This window comes from Coregonus lavaretus, assembly GCF_964263955.1.
Source record: "Coregonus lavaretus genome assembly, chromosome: 9".
Taxonomy (NCBI): domain Eukaryota; kingdom Metazoa; phylum Chordata; class Actinopteri; order Salmoniformes; family Salmonidae; genus Coregonus; species Coregonus lavaretus.
In genome coordinates, this window is record NC_139996.1 from 32,166,000 (window position 1) to 32,188,968 (window position 22,969).

Genomic DNA, 22,969 nt, shown 5'->3' on the forward strand with positions numbered 1-22,969 from the left:
TGTACTACTACTACGTCTATGCTCAATGCTCTAGAGGAGAATTACCCCGGCCCCGGCAAATCCAGAGTTGTACAAACATTTTCATATCTAAAGATAAGCTGTAAGTCACCCTGTAAACTGAGCAAATAAATAGCATAATAGCATAATGTGATAATTGGTTTGGGGCACAGAGCAGGCAGCTGATGTAATATTGACTCTGCGGCCCACACTAGCTCTCCCAGCGGCTCCGAGCCCCCCTCCCGGTCACTGGGAGACAGACAGACTGAGTGGTCCTGGTTACTGGTACTGGTACTGGTACTCACTGCCACGGCGGATGTTGATGTGCAGGTTGCCTTTGATGACTGTGCAGCCCATTAGAGACTGAGCAGCATCCACTGAGTCGATGGTCTTGGAGTCACAGATCTTATCACACAGGCCATCACAGGCACTGCAGAACATACTGTGATTGAGGAAGAGAGAGAAGGGGGAGAGAAGAGGGAAAACAGTCAAGGAATGTCCTTAACCAAATAAAACTTTACAAAACTACAATTTCCAAGAAACAAGATTACGATGCCTCACCCTAACTACCCAAAAATTTTAAAAATGTGTCTAATTTTTGCTTTGAAATACAAGGTCACTTTCTTTGTGAACTGTGTAATCTTTTATGAGTCCTTAATTGAACCCTTGGTTTAGTGAGAGAGTGACTCACTAAATGGCCCCAAAGACAACAAAAAAAGACTGATATGGCCACAAATATATGGCAACAACGACTCAACATGGAATGTTTGGAGAATGAAAATCAAAATATGGAGACAAGTTACCCTGAGTCACAAACAAAGACATTCTCTTATTCAAACAGGGGAAATGTCAAATGGGGTAAATGTCCCGAGTTACAGCGTTGCTATGATGAATCCCTCCTGAACGCCTTCAAGCAACGTTCCAAAAGTATTTTTTGTATCTTACGGAAATTCACCAATGGATGAGTCTTGTATACCGGGCACTGAGGTCAGCATCTTCCTCTGATTCTGAATGACATGGAAAGTCCCCAGGCTTCAATCATTCATGACCTAGCATGACTTTCTGCCTGAAGCATTTTTAGCTCTGAAGCTTCTCTTTAAGAATTGACTCTCTGAGAGGACCAGGTGGGGAAGGCGTTCAAATAGAGGTGAATTATTCAGAAGACCTCTGCATGCAAATTCATAACGCAAAAAAACACCCACAGGGCCAGAAAGACACCCCACAACCAATATGTCAGAGGACTGTATACAATCACAATGACTGGAGGGAAATCAAAATAATGCTGTATATAATAGTATAGATGACTCATAACCAGGACCATGCTTGATCCTGGAGATCCCTTTAGAGCCCTTGAGGTGAAGTGTGATCTCTGCTCTCTTACCTATTGCTCTCATTTCGTGTAAAGCCTGATGGACACTCAGGCATGCATTCTCCTTCGTGGATGACAAAGTCAAAGTCGCTGGGCAGGTGCACGCGGGCACACAGGTCCATGGTGATGCAGCGCCAGCCCTCAAACTTGTAGGTGTCTGGGGGGCAGTCCTGTACGCAGCGGCCCTCGTGGTAGTAGTGCAGGCAGGCTGCGCAGGCCATGTCGTTGTCCGGCTCCGTACAGCTTCCCAGGCACTGGGCATGGCAACACTCTCCACCGTCCGTACATGCCATCCGCTCACACTTCTTCTCTGGGCACACTGGAAGAAACACAGACAGAGAGAAACAGGTTAGTGAGATGACATGACTGGGTCAGAGTAAACAGTCACCATATTACTATAGGTCTGGATGACAGGGTCAGAGAGGGAACACACTAATGCAGCTAACAGATAAAGCACAGCTCACTGTTTAAGCTCATATACAGTCTCAAAATACAATAAATTAAAAGGCTTTTAGACCGGAATACATTTATGAGCTTCTTTCCCTGGAGAGGAAAAACAGTTAAATGGGTGAACTATTATTAGATCTATATCAAGTGTTCTGAGGACAGGAGTGAGGATAGGTGACATGATGAGACTCGGATTAAGTGTATGTGTGTGTGTGTGTGTGTGTGTGTGCATGTGTGTGTGCATGTGTGTGTGTGTGCGTTTACACACTATGTGTGCGTGCCTAGCCTGTTCTGTGATCGTTGGAGGTCGAGGAGAGGCAGGCATTAGGATTAGTGGGCTGTAAAATGGTAATCGCTGAGCAGAGCTGGGGAGCTGGAGAGCGCTGTCAGAGAGGAAGCGGTGTGCCGTCAGGGCGTCGAATGTTTGCGCAGGGCCCCACGCTGCTCTATGCCAGCCTTGTTAGTAAACTGCAGAGCTGGCCCCACTACAGATACATATTATTGCTGTTTGGGACTATTAAAGGGAATTTGAGGGAAGGGAAAGAGAGAGGAGAGAGAAATAATGCGGTTGTCTCGCCAGTAGATGGATTGCCGTTGACTCCAGGAGCAGGGGAGGGCTCCAGGATGAGGTCCCACTGAGAAGAACCTACGGGCGCACAGTACAGTGCGCCCCTACCAGATTACAGTGCATCCCTTTATTCAAGTATGTTTGTTATTAAGGGACCTACCACCCAAGACAAGAGAAAAAACCCTCATCAGACAGCTAGACAGAGACAGAGCTGTCTGATTTTCAGTCAATTGCTTGAGAAACAACATTGATGTATTTCATTGGTTTACCAATATTATTCCTTAACTAGGGACAAAAATGACGCCACTTACAGAGCTCAGAACTCCTATCCAAACTACCAGAGCAGCTTCCAAGACAGATGAACTTCCTTCAGGACCGTGAGAAAATCAACAGTAAAATTATTATGTGGAGAACACTGGCATGTTTCAAATTAAGCTTTTAGCGACATGAATAACAGAATAGTCAGTGTTTACTGAGGATAGCAAAGGGACTGAACCGCACAACAATGTGGTATCAATAACAAAGCATTCCCTCTGGTTGAGACAGACACTGACTTTGGTTACAATTGTAGGAAAGACAGGCTCGAAACAGTCCATTGGATTTGCTGCCCTATCAACTCTCCAACTACAAGACTATACTTTAAATCCGCCTGTAATCAGCTCTGAATATCCGCCCAGGTATTAGGCCTGTGCTGTAAGATGTTTAGACCTAAGTGGTATTAACCCATAGTTAGTACTGCTTATTATAATCCTTACGTGCTATTTGGTGATGTCTCCAGCAGGAGAAGAGGAGGAAAGGAGACTCACTAGTTCTAATGTGTTAAAGGTCACCTGAGTTTAGTCAGGAAAGGGAAAATTACTTTTTCAGGAGCCCAGGGATGCATGAGGGAAAGTGAGGCAGCATATCCCCATGGTAACTCATCCACAATGACAGGCGCTCTAATCTGGAGGCCAAGGGAAGTTTACTACACAGAGACAGGCCCGGGTGTGGACCCAAGTGAATTGATTTGGAGGAGCTCTTGGTGACCCAGTGCTTTTTGCAAATGATTGTCCCGTCTGAAGAGGATCTAGCTAGTAAAATACCAACTCCAACTGAGAAGGCCAACGGCGAGCGACACGACGACACTCCTGGTTGCTTAGCAACGGCCTCCTGGCGCCAAGCGCTGCAGGCTGGACGGGCACAGCCAAACACACATACACATGTGTATAGGCCTGTCTGTTCAGGCCTATACACGCCTCAGCACTATTGTGTTTATTTGGGTAATGAATCTGCATACTGACATATAGAATGAGCCTCGATTAGGTGTATACTGGGTGTGATGCAGAGAGAGAAAGAGTATGAGAAAAAGAAAGAAAGAGAGAGAGTGAGTATAGTAGGGGTGTTTTTTCGAGAGACAAGATTGTTTGCTTGTATAAGATGTGTCTGGTGTCAGAAGATCAGCGGTGCTTTGTGAATCAGGGGAGAGAGGGAGTGGGGCTAAACTAATCTCAACATGAATATTTCATGCTGTTTCACCAAACATCAGTGTAAGTTAAGAAGAACGTGACAATGCACTACAGCAATGCTGCAGAGCAAACACATTATACTCCCACAGTAGAAACTAGCATAGCACTTATCCTCCTCACAAGGGAGGACACTCTTTCATCATTCCCACTCTTAACCATTTCTCAAATAGTTGAGATTCTTTCTCACATTTGGTCAAATCACAAGCTGAACATACAAGAGGTTATGCAAACATTCCATCAGAGTTTTGTAATCAACAGAAAAACAGAACAAAAAATACTAACATTTTCAGCTGTTTGGTTAAAACAACACAGCCATGATCCTTTTTAATTCTTCTGATACCTTTAGCCAAAACTTAGGCTAATCACTTCATTTATTGCCATCCAGTATGAGATAATTTGTTTTTTACTGATCAGCCCCTCACCTTTAGCACACATGAGTGAATGAGATGATGGAAAACCTTTCATAAACCCTACCACAGCATAGATACAGTGGAATGAGTATGGGTGGTAAATGAGAACTACACTTCCTTAAATAGCCAAATGGCCCTTTTATGAGCTATATATAGATGCACTGTTCCTCGTTCCAATTCCAACTCTCTAACCAGGCTCTGGCTCAATGCTCCATAAATACCCAGCCATTCTGGACCTAGTCCATGAAGACAAATGCTTTTCCTTTAACTAGCCTATCCAATGCCAACACATATTAGTCATTGATCTCGGAGTTGATTCCCGTATTTTCATGATAGAGGTGAGCAGAGAGAGAGAAAAAAGCAGGGAGAGAGAAAAAAACAAACAGGAAGCCATTAATTTCTTGGAACTCTACCAAAAGGGGGCAGCCCAGGCAAGCTCAAAGGGGCCTCGTTGGGAGAGGATCCGCATCATTTGAACAGATTCCTCAATGAAGAGAAATTCCAAACATGCATACCTTCCGCTGGGAGGAAGAGGGGGGAGCTGCTGCCTCACAATCCATATAAGTCAAGACCATTTCCCTGTGTGAACAAACAACCCGTGGTATCAAGGATACAATCCTTTATTTATAGATGTGCAGCCAGCCTATTTCCACGCTACTCTACTCTACACACAGCTATGCATGACATTGTGGGTTTCCACTGCTTCAGAGGAAAGGGAAGAGACCACCAGACTGCCTAACAAGGAAGGGGCTCCACGCAGGACTGGTCAGAGAGCATGTCTCATCATTTTAGGAGTTAGTTAGGCCCAATAGTCCTTATCAGGAAGTAATGCTCTATATTGCACAGTATTGGATCTATTGGAGATTAATCACAATTTACATGTATATCACTGAATTGAGGCTAAAATGTAAATAGATACAGTATAAAAAGTGCACTTTCAGTTATCCTTCATTAATAATTCAAGAGTTCATTATGATACTGGAATAATACATGCCAAACACTGGGCTTAGCTTTCTTAATGGGCTGGACAATATTATCTAAGTTAGCTGTAAATTGTTGTCGTGCCCAGTCATGTGTGACCATCAGTAGAGGAGAGAGCTGACAACACACTCCTGCTGCAGAGGGTTGGGGAGTGGGTGTAGGGGTTTTGTACCATACTCTTATCCCTGCACAATCTCTCTCTCCCTCCTCTCTCCCAGTGAAAACCGTCAGGTCAGACGCCATAGACACTGCAGCTGCCCAGCCTGCCCCCGCTGCAAAATCACTGCAACGTGAGGAGCAGCACGGTCCATCTCCTCTGTAGTAAACAACACAATGAACACACACACACACAGAGAGAGACAGAGAGAGAGAGACAGAGACAGAGAGAGAGACAGTGAGAGTGAGAGTGAGAGAGAGAGAGAGAGAGAGAGAGAGAGAGAGAGAGAGAGAGAGAGAGAGAGAGAGAGAGAGAGAGAGAGAGAGAGAGAGAGAGAGAGAGAGAGAGCTCACCACAGAGACATCCACACATTCCAGTACCCTCCACGTAATAAATTGAGAATGAACGAAGAGCTACAGTAAAATCAGTGCTGTAACAGACTGGAAAACATACATGCTGTATAAAAGCCCAATGACCCACTTGGATGTTTTTCCTGTAATATGTTGCTGCCTGTGGTCTGGAGGAGCCTATGTAAAGAATCCCCAGAGTGTTCTGGGCAGCTCAGTAATCAAGGAGTAGAATGTTAACCCCTTTGTCCTCTGCACCAACACAATAACAAACTTCAAGAAACTAGTCTCAAATATAGGCTATAATAAACCCTGAATATCCTCTAGCACTGTAGTAGAGGGATGAGAATGTTCATCTTGCTGCAGGAATGCAACTGCAGGGCCAGGATGCAGATAAGTGGTCTGAGACAAACATAGGTTTGGCTGACAAGCAGCATCTGCATCAGAGAGAGAGGGTTAGATCCTTGCATCGAGAGGGCTCACAATCATGGGGAGCTGTTGGGTTTTGTAGCCTTTGGGAACATGATGTGACCCACCGTCCTGCCGACGGCCCCCTCCCCTCTCTTTCTCGCTCTCTGTCTGTCACAAAATGCTCTGCTCCACTCTGATAAGGAGACGCGAGGTTTCAATTGACGCATGTTTTTCTCCCACAGGACGAATCATTTTTGGGAAAAATAACATTTCACCGTTTGATGTTCATATTCTTAATATTTTATAACAGGATTTCATATTTTTTTTTTTTACAACACTTATCCTCGAAAAGAGCATTGTGCACCAATCATCCTCTGGGTTATTTGAATGCATGACATGTGATGTCGCTCGAACCAGGGTACTTGCATAGACTAGTACTACAGTGTTTACATCTGGGGAGACTAGTGACATGTTTGCAGCCCGCACGCAACGATGCTGCACAACCATAGAATAGTAGCCTATTCTATGTGCATGCATCTGTATTTGCTCTATCACAAAGTAAATTGTAAAATAATAGTAAAATAGTAAAATAATCTAACTGGATACAGATTTGATGGAATTTAATTTAAAGCCATATATCATTTATATATATTTATTTACAGTTGAAGTCGGAAGTTTACATACACCTTAGCCAAATACATTTAAACTCAGTCTTTCACAATTCCTGACATTTAATCCTAGTAAAAATTCCCTGTCTTAGAGGTCAGTTAGGATCACCACTTTATTTTAAGAATGTGAAATGTCAGAATAATAGTAGAGAGAATGATTTATTTATTTTCTTTCTTTCTTTCATCACATTCCCAGTGGGTCAGAAGTTTACATACACTCAATTAGTATTTGGTAGCATTGCCTTTAAATTGTTTAACTTGTCTATCAGAAGCTTTTAAAGCCATGATATCATTTTCTGGAATTTTCCAAGCTGTTTAAAGTCACAGTCACCTTAGTGTATGTAAACTTCTGCTCCACTGGAATTGTGATACAGTGAATTATAAGTGAAATAATCTGTCTGTAAACAATTGTTGGAAAAATTACTTGTGTCATGCAAAGTAGATGTCCTAACTGACTTGCCAAAATGATAGTTTGTTAACAAGAAATTTGTGGAGTGGTTGAAAAACCAGTTTTAATGACTCCAACCTAAGTGTACAGTGGGGAAAAAAAGTATTTAGTCAGCCACCAATTGTGCAAGTTCTCCCACTTAAAAAGATGAGAGAGGCCTGTAATTTTCATCATATGTACACGTCAACTATGAAAGACAAATTGAGAAAAAAAAAATCCAGAAAATCACATTGTAGGATTTTTAATGAATTTATTTGCAAATTATGGTGGAAAATAAGTATTTAGTCACCTACAAAATAGCAAGATTTCTGGCTCTCACAGACCTGTAACTTCTTCTTCAAGAGGCTCCTCTGTCCTCCACTCGTTACCTGTATTAATGGCACCTGTTTGAACTTGTTATCAGTATAAAAGACACCTGTCCACAACCTCAAACAGTCACACTCCAAACTCCACTATGGCCAAGACCAAAGAGCTGTCAAAGGACACCAGAAACAAAATTGTAGACCTGCACCAGGCTGGGAAGACTGAATCTGCAATAGGTAAGCAGCTTGGTTTGAAGAAATCAACTGTGGGAGCAATTATTAGGAAATGGAAGACATACAAGACCACTGATAATCTCCCTCGATCTGGGGCTCCACGCAAGATCTCACCCCGTGGGGTCACAATGATCACAAGAACGGTGAGCAAAAATCCCAGAACCACACGGGGGGACCTAGTGAATGACCTGCAGAGAGCTGGGACCAAAGTAACAAAGCCTACCATCAGTAACACACTACGCCGCCAGGGACTCAAATCCTGCAGTGCCAGACGTGTCCCCCTGCTTAAGCCAGTACATGTCCAGGCCCGTCTGAAGTTTGCTAGAGTGCATTTGGATGATTCAGAAGAGGATTGGGAGAATGTCATATGGTCAGATGAAACCAAAATATAACTTTTTGGTAAAAACTCAACTCGTCGTGTTTGGAGGACAAAGAATGCTGAGTTGCATCCAAAGAACACCATACCTACTGTGAAGCATGTGGGTGGAAACATCATGCTTTGGGGCTGTTTTTCTGCAAAGGGACCAGGACGACTGATCCGTGTAAAGGAAAGAATGAATGGGGCCATGTATCGTGAGATTTTGAGTGAAAACCTACTTCCATCAGCAAGGGCATTGAAGATTAAACGTGGCTGGGTCTTTCAGCATGACAATGATCCCAAACACACCGCCCGGGCAACGAAGGAGTGGCTTCGTAAGAAGCATTTCAAGGTCCTGGAGTGGCCTAGCCAGTCTCCAGATCTCAACCCCATAGAAAATCTTTGGAGGGAGTTGAAAGTCTGTGTTGCCCAGCGACAGCCCCAATACATCACTGCTCTAGAGGAGATCTGCATGGAGGAATGGGCCAAAATACCAGCAACAGTGTGTGAAAACCTTGTGAAGACTTACAGAAAACGTTTGACCTGTGTCATTGCCAACAAAGGGTATATAACAAAGTATTGAGAAACTTTTGTTATTGACCAAATACTTATTTTCCACCATAATTTGCAAATAAATTCATTAAAAATCCTACAATGTGATTTTCTGGATTTTCCTCATTTTGTCTGTCATAGTTGACGTGTACCTATGATGAAAATTACAGGCCTCTCTCATCTTTTTAAGTGGGAGAACTTGACAATTGGTGGCTGACTAAATACTTTTTTTCCCCACTGTATGTAAACTTCAGACTTCAACTGTATTTATATTCCGGACTCTGACATTGCTCATTCTGATATTTATAAATGTTTTCTTTTAACTTTTTGGATTATGTATGTATTGTATTGTATTGCTAGGTATTACTGCACTGTTGGAACTAGAAACATAAGCATTTCACTGCACCTGCGATAACATCTGAAAGTCTGTGTACATGACCAATACACTTTGATTTAGTTTCCGATTTTGTAATATCTATGCTTTCCAAGGCCAGAAATAAAAACAATAAATATAATACTATAGTAATAACAAAAATAACAGTTATTAAATAAAAATAACACATTATTATACACATTGGATTATTATTATTATTATTAAATAAATTCTTATAATCATGGATATCCAATTTGCCAGTGTCATGAATAGGATGTGCGACGTGTGCAACAGACAGTTGGGAAAAGATTCATGATTTACGGGGGAGGAGTTTGAGGGGGTGTAACTGGGAGAGATTTCTTGTGGACTAATAACAGACTTGCAGGGGCGGTTCTGGATGATTGGCATGTTATTGAGTCTGGAGTAGAGATGGTAAACAATTCTTCTCTGGTGAGGGGAGTGGGAGGGGGAGCTGTAACCATGGTGATTAAACATGCCCTTTTCAGCATACAGTGACTGTACTTTCAGGAAAAACCTGAAAATATGTTGTTTGATACAATACAATACAATATCACTCTTCTAAACTCAAAAGACCAGTCCCTTTGTTGTAGAGGATGTTATTTTGCCTTTGCTGGAACAAAACCTGCATGTTTTAGGGGCCAAAAACGCTGAGAGAAGAGTATCAAAGGAGTATACTCATTATCTAATCACAACCATGATCTTTGAATGGTAATGAAATGTGAGCTCGTGTGTCATCTGACCTGGAAACAAGCCTACATCTGTGGCAAATCAAATGTACCATATGTTCGATTAGATTGGTTATCTCCTTCCTTGCTCTATTAACATGGATCCATTAACAGTTCACATAATCTGCATGCATCCATTTATTGTATTTTCCATACACCAAGACCATCTATACAGTAGCCACTCATTTTGTAAACAGTGTCAAAGCTCTCCGTCTCAAGATTACCAGCAGAGCCAAGAGCAGTAGCAGCAGTCTGCAGCCGTCTGGCCCAGCCGCCCCCACCAGGCCTGTGTAGCTCCTGCAGCCTGCAGTCTGAGTCCTCCCCGACCCCCAGCTCCCTGGGCTCCATCAGGCCACATCCTCATCCAGCAACCCGATCCTCCCCTGGAGCCCCCCAGCGGATCACTCTAGACACTTGTTTAAAGCACATCAGCACAGCGAGCCAGATCTAGAGAGGATGCTTCCTTCCTACACTCAGCCTAGAACAGCCAAAGGCAAACAGCACCAACAAATCCAACACTACCGTTGCTATTACAGCAAAGCGTTTTCAAGGACTAGCTCAAATGGGCCGATTTAATCAGATGTTTTGCACATTTACAGACACAACATCCGCCTGTTGGTTTATGGAGTTACTGTAGGCCTACATGTTTTGCTTTAAACAGTCTTTTTTTATGGTCAAACTCTGTAGCGTCTACAATCATGCCAGATCTAGTTTTCTCATGCAGACAGCTGGCTCAGGAAAGCTTGAAAAACGTATATTCAGTGTTTTGCAGGTGTACGTGAACTCATTCCTCCCAGCCCAGCGTTTTTGAGTCTCTTCCACTCCCATGCCCACTAAAGACCAGCACTGTGTTTTTCACTGAGGTATGTGCTGGTCTGTGTGTTCAGGCATGCATGGCATTTCACATCACCCACGTTCAGTCACAACAACACACACCCCTTCCTTCCACCCTCAGGCCTCAGCCCACAGGAGCTGCTGCTGCTAATGTTGCTGTCTTACACATATGCACTACATTACTATAAAGACATTTGTTTTCCTACCGTAGATGCATGTGAAAGACCATTTAGTGGAGAGCATTTTGAGTATAGGCCTACTCTTATGCAGCTATAGTGCCACAAACAACGTCTTCTGTCATAAACATTTGTAAATATTGTTGTTATACTTTTTTCAAAAAGGCTGAAATATCAAACATGCTTTTAGGAGTCAGGGAGTGGAAACATATTTAACCTTTATCAGCTATCAGCAGTGAGTCTTACACAATTATATACAGGAAGGGATTCTGGTCATAGAGAGATAGGGAAAGTTTGGAGCCTCCTATATTTGACGGGGACCCTTCCTGGATCCTAAATGTGTTGTCTAATCATGGTGGTTGTGTGAGGTCATGGGCTTCACAGATGAGGCAGCCCAGTCTCTCATCTCAGTCTCCCAGCCCAGTCTCTCAGCTCATGCCCAGACACAGACAGACAGACAGAGGATGCCTCTGGATCTTATTTTTAGTCCAAACAGTGGCCTCAGCAGTCTCCCTTATTAATTCTGGAAAATCTCCAAGTTCATCTGAGGACTCTTCACGGCGACTGAGTTCAAGTTGTCATGAATGAAAAACTGTTTGGAACGGAACTCTCTCTCCTCTCACTCTTGTTTTCTCGTCTTGTCATCTCCCGGTGTGACTAACCTGCCTACTAAGACATTGCTCAAATTAACGACAGCTCGTCATTTGATCTCCACACTCCTCCAATGTAGAGTGCTTTCAAATCAAGGAGTTATTGAGATGCCTGTTTTGTGACAGACAACAAAATGTATCATGAAATAAACTGTGGGAATATAGTGCATACTGCATTTTTCTGGCAAACCCATTCACATAAGAATGTATAGCCATGTTAAAGACCGTCAGCAAGAGCAAATCAAATTACTGGCAGTTTTGTTCTGGTCAGGCATGATGATGATGACATTCATGGTAGAACACAAACATGGGAAGCATGCATTCCGGCACACAAGGTTCTATCTGGGAGGGCCAAAGCAGCCATGCCTTCTCACTGGCTTAAACACACATTAGCATGGGAAAAGCCAAACTCAGCGAGAAACCAGGCTTTTTTTCACTGATTCAGAGGTGTTTCCTCTCACTGTAAGTGGCTTCTAAAAATACCTGAGTTACCAGATCTGCTTCAGTAGATGCACTGTGTTTCCTGGCAGCCCTGAGTTGGCTGGCTGGCTGGCTGTCTGGCTGACTGGCTGGCTGGCTAGTTGGCTGGCTGGCTAGTCCGTCCCTCACACCCCCACCCAAAACATTACCATATAGTCCCTCCTCCCAGCACTACAGCCACATACACCATTACTAGTACTATTTCCCTATATCCAAAGCAACCAAAACAACTTAGCACATGATTTCTTGCCACGTGTCTGCATGTTCACCTAAGATATGCCCCATACTCCCACTTAACACATTCCATAGCATATCCCATTTTTTATTAAGTTGTGCAAGACTCCAATCACAACAATATAACTACACATGGCCTTTGTCCCCTACTCCATGACTTGTTCTGACTGAAGGAGGCGTGAGTGACGCACTTCAGTGTGGCTCTGCACCTCCCTGTCCCTAGACTGCAGGAGTCAGAGACTAGGAGCATTATAGGGGAACATTACACCACAACACAAGCTAATACTAAAACTGGCCAACACCTTGGCTACAAACCGGTCCTTTTTCATTAACTGGATTATTACTCTGCCTGTAAGTACGCTGTCTGCACAGAACAGAGACTGAGAGTCCACAAGCACAGAGCCAATCAGAGCCTCTGGATTGTGGCGGTTTTGATGCTGCCAAGCCCTATTTTTGTGGATAGCCATCTGCAGCTTTGCGGCAGGCTTCAGTACGATTGGCACACAGCACACACACTTCATCCTGGCACTGCGGCTTGCACACACTGCTGGCACAACATCTGGATTTAAAATGACATCTGTATTTTACATTTACTTCAAGGAAGCCCTAATCCTGATTAAGCAGACAAACATTTACCCTCACTTAAAAAGCGGATGAAGCTGTGTTCATATTCACTCTAGGCCTCCTCATTTGGATAAAATGGGAGTGCTTTACAAAAACTGATAATGTCATTAGTGAATTGCTAATCTGACAGCTGGTGGATAGAAAATCCAAAAAGTATACTTAAATGCTTAGTTGCAGTGTGTGTGTGTGTGTGTTTGTGCGTGTTCTAACCCAGACGACGGTACTGTTGTCTTGAGCCACTCTTTAACAGAGGTTGTCGGGGCGATATGTCTGACTCTGCAGTCTCTTCTCTTATCTTTCCTCTCCCTCCCTCTCCCTCCTTCTCCCTCCCTCCCTCCCTCTCCCTCCCTCCCTCCTTCTCCCTCCCTCCCTCCCTCCCTCTCCCTCCTTCCCTCTCCCTCCTTCTCCCTCCTTCTCCCTCCTTCTCCCTCTCTCTCTGGTACGACCATGGCCAGGCAGCTGGCACACCCAGACCAGCCTTTGGCAAGATACATTTTGTTTTGCTGCCTATTTCACTGTCTTTCTCTGTCTCGTTCTGTTATGGGGATAGCAGCAAGCGTCTTCCACTTCTCCGGCTGGCATTCCGATCTTCAAGAAAATGTTGGTGGCCACTTAAGTTCTGACATCTGGCAGGGAGCCCCGTTTTCCCAGTGTAATTTAATTTTTATATTGTGTTTCTCAAGGCTTCATATGGGTGGTGTGTGGATGTTTTTCTTCTTTAAAAAGGACCAGCCAAGGGGTCAACAAGTGCAGTTGTGCCTGGTCTTGACATCTGTTCAGATAGGGCACAAAAATAGTCTGCCCAACTTCACTAAGGGCTTTGTTTGGATTTTAGGCCTTTCAAGTGTAATGGTCTGATAACGTTCTCCTCAGCCTGACTGTATCAATAGGTAGGCCATGATAACATAGACCAAGTACCCAACACAAAGTACCATAAGCTTCATTTAACATGAAAGAGACGTAGCCTAGGGTCTTTCACATCACATGGATATCAAGGGTTCAATGCTTGTTTTGCTGATTTCCTATCTGCCTATCTATTGTAAAGCCCAGAGCTCTCTGGCCGTTCATGGACACTCGATACAGATGAGAAGAAAGGCTACTCATACTGAATTACTGCCATGTTTACACACTGATACCATTATAGAGGTGTAGTCATATTAGAGGATACACTCCTTTTGTATAGTTTACACAAGAAAGATTTAAGAGTGTTATACCCTCCTCTGTTTCCAATTTCATCCCGTTTTATCAAAAGGCCACGTCAGAATGCAAACAGTAGAGACAAGATATTAGCACTCTTCTTTATGCTCCTTTGTTAGAGGACAATAAAAACAGCCGGTATGTGTTATGGTGAGGATTAAACGGCTTTGATTACACTAAGACGCTATTATATTGCCGTAAACAATGAACTCATAATAGCTTGTCCTCATTAAGCATTGGGTAACAACAGCACCAAATAAGGTACTGCAGTTACACATCCAGTGGTATAAAAAACGTCACTGTTTACGGTCTTTTAACAAATTAGGAGTTACGTCACCTAAGTTTCTCCCTCAGAATGAGTGAACGCAGTTCGAGCTTTGCAGTATAACTGAAGTTAATCTGGGGTATTATACCACACTTTTTACACTACTGACTTCCGATATGAAGTTTGACAGAACAATATTAAGAGCTTAAAAGTAAAAAGGGATAGCAGCAGAGGCTACACACAGCCTATCTAATCTCTGGTACACAACCAAAAGTACTTAATGGAGAGGGTTGCTTGGAAAACCTCAAGTGTTGTTGTTGGTTAGTGAGAGGGGCAAACTGTGAGGTCGCCTGGCTGACGCAGGGATCACGGGATTGAGGATAGGGGCCAGAGGCCAGGGGCCAGAGCTGAGAGCAAGCCTGGCCTGGTTAGCCCTGGTCAGCGCTCCAACAGTACACACTTCCTATTGGCTGCCGGTGACATCATTTTATTCCCCCTTTTCACCTTCTCTTTTCAGTGGGAGGAGAGTTTTGCCCTTCCTCTCGCTCTCTCCCCACCACTATTTTTTTAGTCTCTCTTCCCCCTTTTAGGGACCCCGTGCAGCTCATATGGCCACCCTAGAGCGAGAGGAGAAGAAACAGAGGGAAAGAATGAGAGAGAAAAAGGAGAAGGACAGAAGTTTTAGTCACTGGTACAGCCATTATGAGCTTCAGAACTATATAAGCCCATAATGCAGATAGGCTTAACTAAGCTGTTCTCGCTCCGTGCTTCCCCTCGTTTTGATACTGTGTCTCTTGTTGGAGCTGGCTGGAGATTGGGCTGTGCGAGGCTAGTGTTCGTGCGCTGGTTTGGAAAATGCACGCTGTGTCTGTGACATTCACAGGACGTGGCATGTGCGCAGGGCTGCAGAGCCCACCCCCAGTGAAGCCCCTCTGACACATCACACTCAGTTACCATTAATGTCCACTGTCAGTGTGGGCTCCCATGGGCCAGTGTGAGGTCCGCTGAGACAGGGCAGGAGTGCATAAACACACACACACACACACACACACACACACACACACAAACACAGCTGCACACAAGTGATCCTCGATCTAACAATTGGACAGTACTCCCTGGCTAAAACCATGTGTTATGCTGTGTTATTGTGAATAGAGCTTAAGTTGTACTGTTGCAAAACTTCCTTCATCACCAGCTGAACTTCACAAACATATTGGAAACCCAAGAATGAGGGAGACAGATAAAAAGAGATACAGAGACAGAGGCAGGGACAGACAGAGACAGGGACAGACAGGGACAGGGACAGAGACAGACAGAGACAGGGACAGACAGAGACAGAGCCAGGGACAGAGACAGAGACAGTCAGAGACAGAGACAGAGACAGAGACAGGGACAGACAGACAGTCAGACAGAGACAGACAGAGACAGGGACAGGGACAGACAAAGACAGGGACAGACAGAGACAGGGACAGGGACAGAAACAGACACAGGGACAGACAGAGACCCAGACAGGGACAGACAGAGACCCAGACAGGGACAGACAGGGACAGGCAGGGACAGTGACAGACAGACAGACACAGACAGGGACAGACAGAGACAGTGACAGAGACCCGGACAGGGACAGAGACAGAGCCAGGGACAGAGACAGTCAGAGACAGAGCCAGGGACAGACAGACAGTCAGACAGAGACAGACAGGGACAGGGACAGAGACAGACAAAGACAGGGACAGGGACATACAGAGACATGGACAGGGACAGACAGACACCCAGACAGGGACAGGGACAGACAGGGACAGGGACAGACAGAGACCCAGACAGGGACAGACAGGGACAGGGACAGACAGAGACAGTGACAGACAGACAGACAGGGACAGACAGAGACAGTGACAGAGACCCGGACAGGGACAGGGACAGACAGAGACAGACAGGGACAGGGACAGACAGGGACAGGGACAGACAGACAGACAGGGACAGACAGAGACAGTGACAGAGACCCGGACAGGGACAGACAGGGACAGGGACAGACAGAGACAGACAGGGACAGGGACAGACAGAGAAAAATAGATACAGAGACAAACAGAGAAATAACAGGGTAACTTAGGTGGCTCTGAATCACAAGGATTGATCTCTGTACCAGACAGGTGTCACTTATCTGGCGTGGCAGGGAGGGAGAGACAGAGATGGAGAGATGGAGGGATGGAGAGATGGAGAGGGGGAAGGGGAAGAGTGAGTCAGCCAGTCTGCCAGGCAGCTCTGTTCTGTTCTGATCTGAGGCCTGGCCCAACAATTCACATCCCCCCAGTGACAGATTAGCCCTTAGTTGGATTAAGGAGGAGTCAGCGCTAGCTCCACGTAGGAGAGGTGAAATGTCGTCAGAGCACTGCAGGAGGAATCAAGGGGGCTGCGCTGCAGTGGAGAGCGCAACACAAGACAGCGGGGGGCCCAGGGAGCAGGACGCTGGGCCAGGGGCAGATGGCCAAGGCTCTGCTCCACTCCACAGGCACAACACGCCACGGCACGACACAGGCAACAGTCAGTTAGTCAGTCAGTCGCTAAAAACCTCCACTCAGGCATTACCCCCCCCCCCCAACCCCATCCACAGCCCCGCGCTGCTCTAAGCATAATCCAACATTCTGCAGCGCCTTTAAGGCACAAATCACAACAGAGCCATGGCTGAAATGGTGCCTGTGCATGTTTGTGAGCGTGTGCATGTGAATTGAGAGACCTCACGTGAACAGCAGTGGGCAGGACTGCTGAGAAGGAGGAGGAAGAGGAGGAAGAAAGAGACCCTGCTGTAATCCTCACAGGAGGAGGAGTGTAGCAACATAAAGAGGAGCTACCCACTGAATTGACAGACGTCAATTCAACGTACAGTGCCTTCAGAAAGTATTCACACCCCTTGACTTATTCCACATTTTGTTGTGTTACAGCCTGAATTCAAAATGGATTACATGTTGTTGTTTTTTTATCAACCATCTACACAAATTACCCCAAAATGACAAAGTGAAAACATGTTTTTTTTTTATTTTAGCAAATATATAGACAATTAAATACTGAAATATCTCATTTACATAAGTATTCACACCCCTGAGTCAATACATGTTAGAATCACCTTTGGCAGCGATTACAGCTGTGAGTCTTTCTGGATAAGTCTCTAAGAGTTTTGCACACCTGGATTGTACAATATTTGCACATTATTCTTTGTAAAATTCTTCAAGCTCTCTCAAGTTGGTTGTGGATCATTGCTAGACAGCCATTTTCAAGTCTTGCCATACATTTTCAAGACGATTTAAGTCAAAACTGTAACTAGGCCACTCAGGAACATTCAATGTCGTCTTCGTAAGCAACTCCAATGTATATTTGGCCTTGTGTTTTAGGTTATTGTCCTGCTGAAAGAAGCAGGGAGCGAGAACAAGAGTCCGAGCCACAGGAAGTGCTAAACCCCCACAACGTCAAACATAAGACTTCCAGAAATGATTGAAACGGAATACCCAAGTTCTCTCCCCCAAACAAACAATGAAGCCCATTGTGGAATGTTGTGGCACACTCACAGCCAGGGGAGACATAAAGACACAGTTTGAAAAAGCCTCTTCCCCCCCTCTCCAAACCCCCTCCCTCTCAGATGGGCCATTGACGAGGCCAGGCAATGCCACAGCCCACCTCGCGGCCCCTGTTCTGAAAAATATGCCCTTTGTCTTCTTGTCGCCAGAGACCTCACAGAGCTAAACAGCCATGCAGACCCAGGTTCAGAAGCACTACCGCTGCCAGCCAGCAGGGGGCTGGACTACACCAGACTAGACTAGAGGAGAAAAACAGGCTGCTGCTGCCACTTTGTACTGTTTTACGACTGGGGAACAAGGTGCAGAGTAATGTTACCCACAATTACACAGAGAACCAAAACAATAACGTAGGAAGCAACTGTTTCCTAATCATGGGGAACATTACCAATACCAGACCCATGTTCCACCCCCAATACTGTATGGCCTCACTATAATAAAGATTCATTATGTTTTTAGTTACAGCATATTTGTATATGGTCCCTAGAGTATTTAATCTTAATATGTTTATGAAAACAAAAATGTTTTTCAGACATGATCCCAAAGTGAAAAATACTAAGTTCTCCAGTCACACACAAGCACTCAGTGAGAAACTACCAGCCAATCACGTTACATGATCAGACACAATAACAAACAACCGATTCCTCATTGAGTCTACTCAATTGGCTTGTATGAAACTGATCAATTGTTGGCCACTTCAGGCATTCAAGCAGTACAGTCTATGTCTTAGCTCATTCTGCCTGGGGGCTTTCCCCTAACAAACTACTATAATTCTATTTTCCCTTCATTCAAAATTAGGATATTTTGTTCCACTCACATGCCAGTGTAAACCTGAGGAGGCTCCTGCACCTGACCTTCCCACTTAACACAGCTAACCTGCCCATTCAGCAAAACTCCCAGACCATATCCTACTACAAACAACCAACGAACAGACCAACCAGCTCCAACACACCAACAAACCATCCTGTCTGTGGTAGAAGGAAGAGAGATAGTAAAAGTTTGAGTTTAGTTTAACATAGAACATCTGTGCATTAAATGAACCAGATGGAATGGCATGTTCTCCACTACATACGTCCCTTTATCACCCCAAGTGTAGTATGTCTCCTGATTTGACATATACTTTTTTTACATTGTGCATTATTGCTGATGTTTGATGTAATAATTTGTTTAAGGTTTTTCATGAATGTTCAGTTAACTGTCACTGGTATGGAAGATGCCAAATTACGCAGACCTAGGGAAATATTTACTGTTACACAGTGGTGAAGTACAGCTCTGGAATCGGTTCAAAAACATGACTATGGCTGAAGCTAGTAAAACAAGAAAATAAGGAGTTTATCTAGGAACTAAAAGTAAGGGCATGTTGATTAATCAAAAGTTATTTTCTCCCACACTAATATCTGTTGAGCCAGAATGCTCTACAAAATGATATTTCCTCAATGTGTTAAGCATTGCCCTGGTTTTGCATTGCTGCTAGTCACATATCATTACTGTGTAACAATGGTATCACAGTGTAGAGACGGGGTGAGAAAAGGAATCCCACTTGCTAGATCAATGAGTTAGTTCCTCTAACTAACATGTCTCCTCCTAACCTGTGTGTGTTGTTGACTTACCGAACTGCAGACAGGGAGCAGATAGCTGCCTGGCTCAGCGAGGAAGTGGGAGCACGCTGCTCAATCAGTGACCCATCAATCACACAGAGAGAGGGAGAGGAGAGAGGGAGCAAAAACTGGAAACTGGAGACCATATCCTTTAACTAGCACTCAAAATAAATTAATCAAAGAGCTGTCTAGGACTTTCCAAGCATTGGTTTCACTTGTGGTGATTTGATTAGAACCACTGGTGCTGTGACCCGTCTGAGAGTTCCCTATGTCCTGCAGCCTGGTGTGGTACCTGCTACTAGGCTATATCCAGCTACTGCCCAGCCCACCACTACAAGGCCTTAGGCCTCACAACACTGTACTGGGCTTTGAGACAAGTAGGGGTTTGCAGCACTTTGTTTTCAGGAAAGTATGGGTTTGGGGAAAGGTTGGTAAAGGGAGGGGTGGGATTGGGATTGATCGTCTGTGTATTTTCCACAGTGTGGGAGAGAGAGAAGGAACAGGAACACAACCCAGCTGGAGGTTGGGTTAGCACCAGACAGCCTGCAGATCAAAGGCACATTCCAACCCTCCTCCCCAGTCCCAGCCCAGCCCTTTTCTGCCTGCAGGAGGACATTCTTACTGACTAAATGCAATACAAGGCACACCTGAAGCATTTTATTACCAGCCCGCCTGCCTTCTCTGGAGGGAACATAGACAGGCCAAATAAAACCTTACAACCTGTGAGCTCACACAGCTCAGTGGTTGGTGTTTTGATCAATGTGGCTTTAACTTTGAATAAGAAAATCTCTAGAACAGTGAACAGAGTGCAGTAACGGCGCCAGAGCCTTTTGTTTGCCTCCATGGCCTCAGAGTAAGGTCAGACTAGAGAAGGGAAGGGCAGCCTCAGTTGAGTAAGTGCAGACGGTGAGTAGAAAACAACGCTGGGGCCATCCTCCTCGTGTCTTGGGCCGGCTGACAACATGTGTGGGGGGGATCACCATGACAACACACAGGCCCTGGAAAACCACAACCTGAGTTACCAGCTTTCTTGGAAATCTGGCCAATTCTCAGGTACCTCTAATGAGGAGAATGAGGAGCCTCTGCTGAGGCTCTCATACTGTATATCCTCCAGTTAATCCACAGTGTCTCAAGCATTAGCCTACCTTTCCATGTTTACACAATGCCTTCTCATTTCTCAACGAGTTAGCTAGTTGCCTTTTTATGGGCTGCCATTTAACATAAGAAAAAAACGAATGCTAAAAAGTTCAGAGATGGAACAAAGGGGAGATAAATCTAAATCAGCGTCAGGAGGGGACAGGCTAAATGAAAAAGACTCCCCCAAGCCCAGTAGTTGTCTCTTTGCCTGAACAAAATTGCCTTCTGCCTCCATAAACGCCCCTGTATGCTTATTCAACAGCAGGCCTGAGTTATCTGGGCTCTTTCACAGAGCTTTGGAAAATAAAAATGGAGGGAGGGCTGGTGGGGGTGGTGAACGTTCGACCCATTTCCCCTGACGTGGGCCCCTGGTCCCATCATGCATCAAATGGAGCTCAGGGATGGAGGGGCAGCCATGCCAGCATTGTTGGCGGTTTAAGGATGGATGCTAGCAATGAGAACATGGATCAATAAGTCTTGGCGGTCTGAACACCACATGTCAGGGACATCCATGTAATATATTGCCTCCACAAAGAGGAACAGAGGTTTCAACTCGCTGTGACCTCACACTGACAATGTATAAGAAAAATGTGACAAACAATGTTCCCTCAGGTCGGGACAAAGAGAGCACTTCCAGTGTTCACAGTTTTCATCGCTCCCTCTACGCCTTCGGGAGACACACTGATATTGATGTGTTTAATTCTACTGGGAAAGAAGCAGAGAAGAAGCAGACACCAATCAATTGTAATAATACATGAAGATTTCTACTCTACCTGTGGGAGAACTGAAGATCCTGAAGATGCATATGCGAAAAGAGAAATGTATCTTTAGATGCCGATGTATGGGGGACATGATAGGAGACAGTCAACACCTCACACACGAACATATACAGATACATAAAACCATTCCTGCAAGTCATTGAGGTGTTCACAATGTGAATTAGAGAATGGAAAACAGAGAGCGCTAGAGTGGGGCATTCTTCCTTCAACACCCCAGACGGAGGCTGATCTGGTCAGGCTGCAGAGTGAGCAGTTTGGGGCGGAAAGGAAGCTCAGCCCAAACGAGGTCTTTCTTTCCACACTACTCTTTGCGTCGGAGAAGGCAGGAACAAAACACAAACACACAAAGCCTGCGGAAAGGAGAGGAGAGGCAGAGTGTGTGGGCCCACCCCAAGCTCCTCCTTATCCAGCTAACATATACACACACACACACTCCACCACGATCGCCTCGCTGAGCTGCGTCACGCACACACCACATGACCAACTCCCCCTCCCGCTACCTCTCTCTCTCCCTCCCTCCTTTCCGCCCTCATTCATAAAATGGCCGCTTCACAACTCCAGCTGCTGGCATGGGATTTATAAATGAAGAGTCACAGGCAGTGGCGGGTTTAGAGAGGGAGGAGGGGGTGTTTGTGTTTTTCTATTTTTCTTCGCTCTTTCTCTCTATCTGTCTGTGTATCTGATTCCACACCCGCTTTTTTCATTACGCACAATATAAGGATTTCTCCTTGTCCTCTCTGCGTATGCCAGCCTTAGCCCCTTTCCCTTGCTCTCCAGGGTTGTGCTCAGTTCAGAATTGAATTGTGAATGCCTCAAATTCCAACTCAATAATTGAATTTGAATTGAAGTAGTAAACAGGATACAGAATTGCAATTTGAATTTGAATTAAAGGAAATTAATTGAATTCAGTGAAATTCTATTAAATTAAAATGCCTCTTCTATTCTATATTAGGTGTAGTCTATACAAATATAATGTACATCTTGTACATAAAACATAAACGCATATAAAATATGGATGAAACAACTGATTTTCAGGACAAACTTAAAATGAATGATCAAGGAAAATAATTAATAGCTTACATTTTGTTCAATATGGGAAAATATTATGTTTCCCAGAATGCATTACTTTAACCCTGAAGTTGATCCTTCAAAAAGAAGCCAAACAAATGAATTAGTTGGTGGAAATATAATAGGCTATTCTAAGCACTAAAGTTAAAAGAGTATATGAACATTGTTTCCAAAGAAAAGTGATATTTCTTTAGTATCTGGAAGTTGACCTGTCAGATTCAATTAAACTCTCATGTTCTATGACTGAGTGGAATTTCTTTGAATTGCACTGAATAAAATATTACTTCCTGTCACTTTAAATTCTACATCCTGTGGGGTGTGGCCAATTCATTCGAATTTCAACTCATGAGTTGAATGGGAGTCAATTCCAAAATTCTGAATTGAACACAACCCTTCTGCCCCCCCCCCCCCCCCCAAAAAAAAACAAACCTGATACCCCCATGGCCTGGGAGGGAAACCGAAGCTCTGTCTCAAGCAGGGAGAGAGCGGGCAGAAGC

The 22,969-nt window shown here is 44.5% G+C and overlaps 1 protein-coding gene across 1 annotated transcript in view; it reads right to left on the bottom strand.

Annotated features, from left to right (window-relative positions):
• Nucleotides 1-22,969, bottom strand: part of LOC311135328 (insulin-like growth factor 1 receptor) — a gene marked incomplete at its 5' end in the record, with an annotated part of 116,303 nt that overhangs the window by 25,069 nt on the left and 68,265 nt on the right. The window contains 2 exons of the mRNA XM_084169273.1: nucleotides 303-439; nucleotides 1,379-1,685. Of these exons, the coding sequence (XP_084025399.1) occupies nucleotides 303-439; nucleotides 1,379-1,685 (444 nt within the window). The remainder of the gene's footprint in view (nucleotides 1-302; nucleotides 440-1,378; nucleotides 1,686-22,969) is intronic.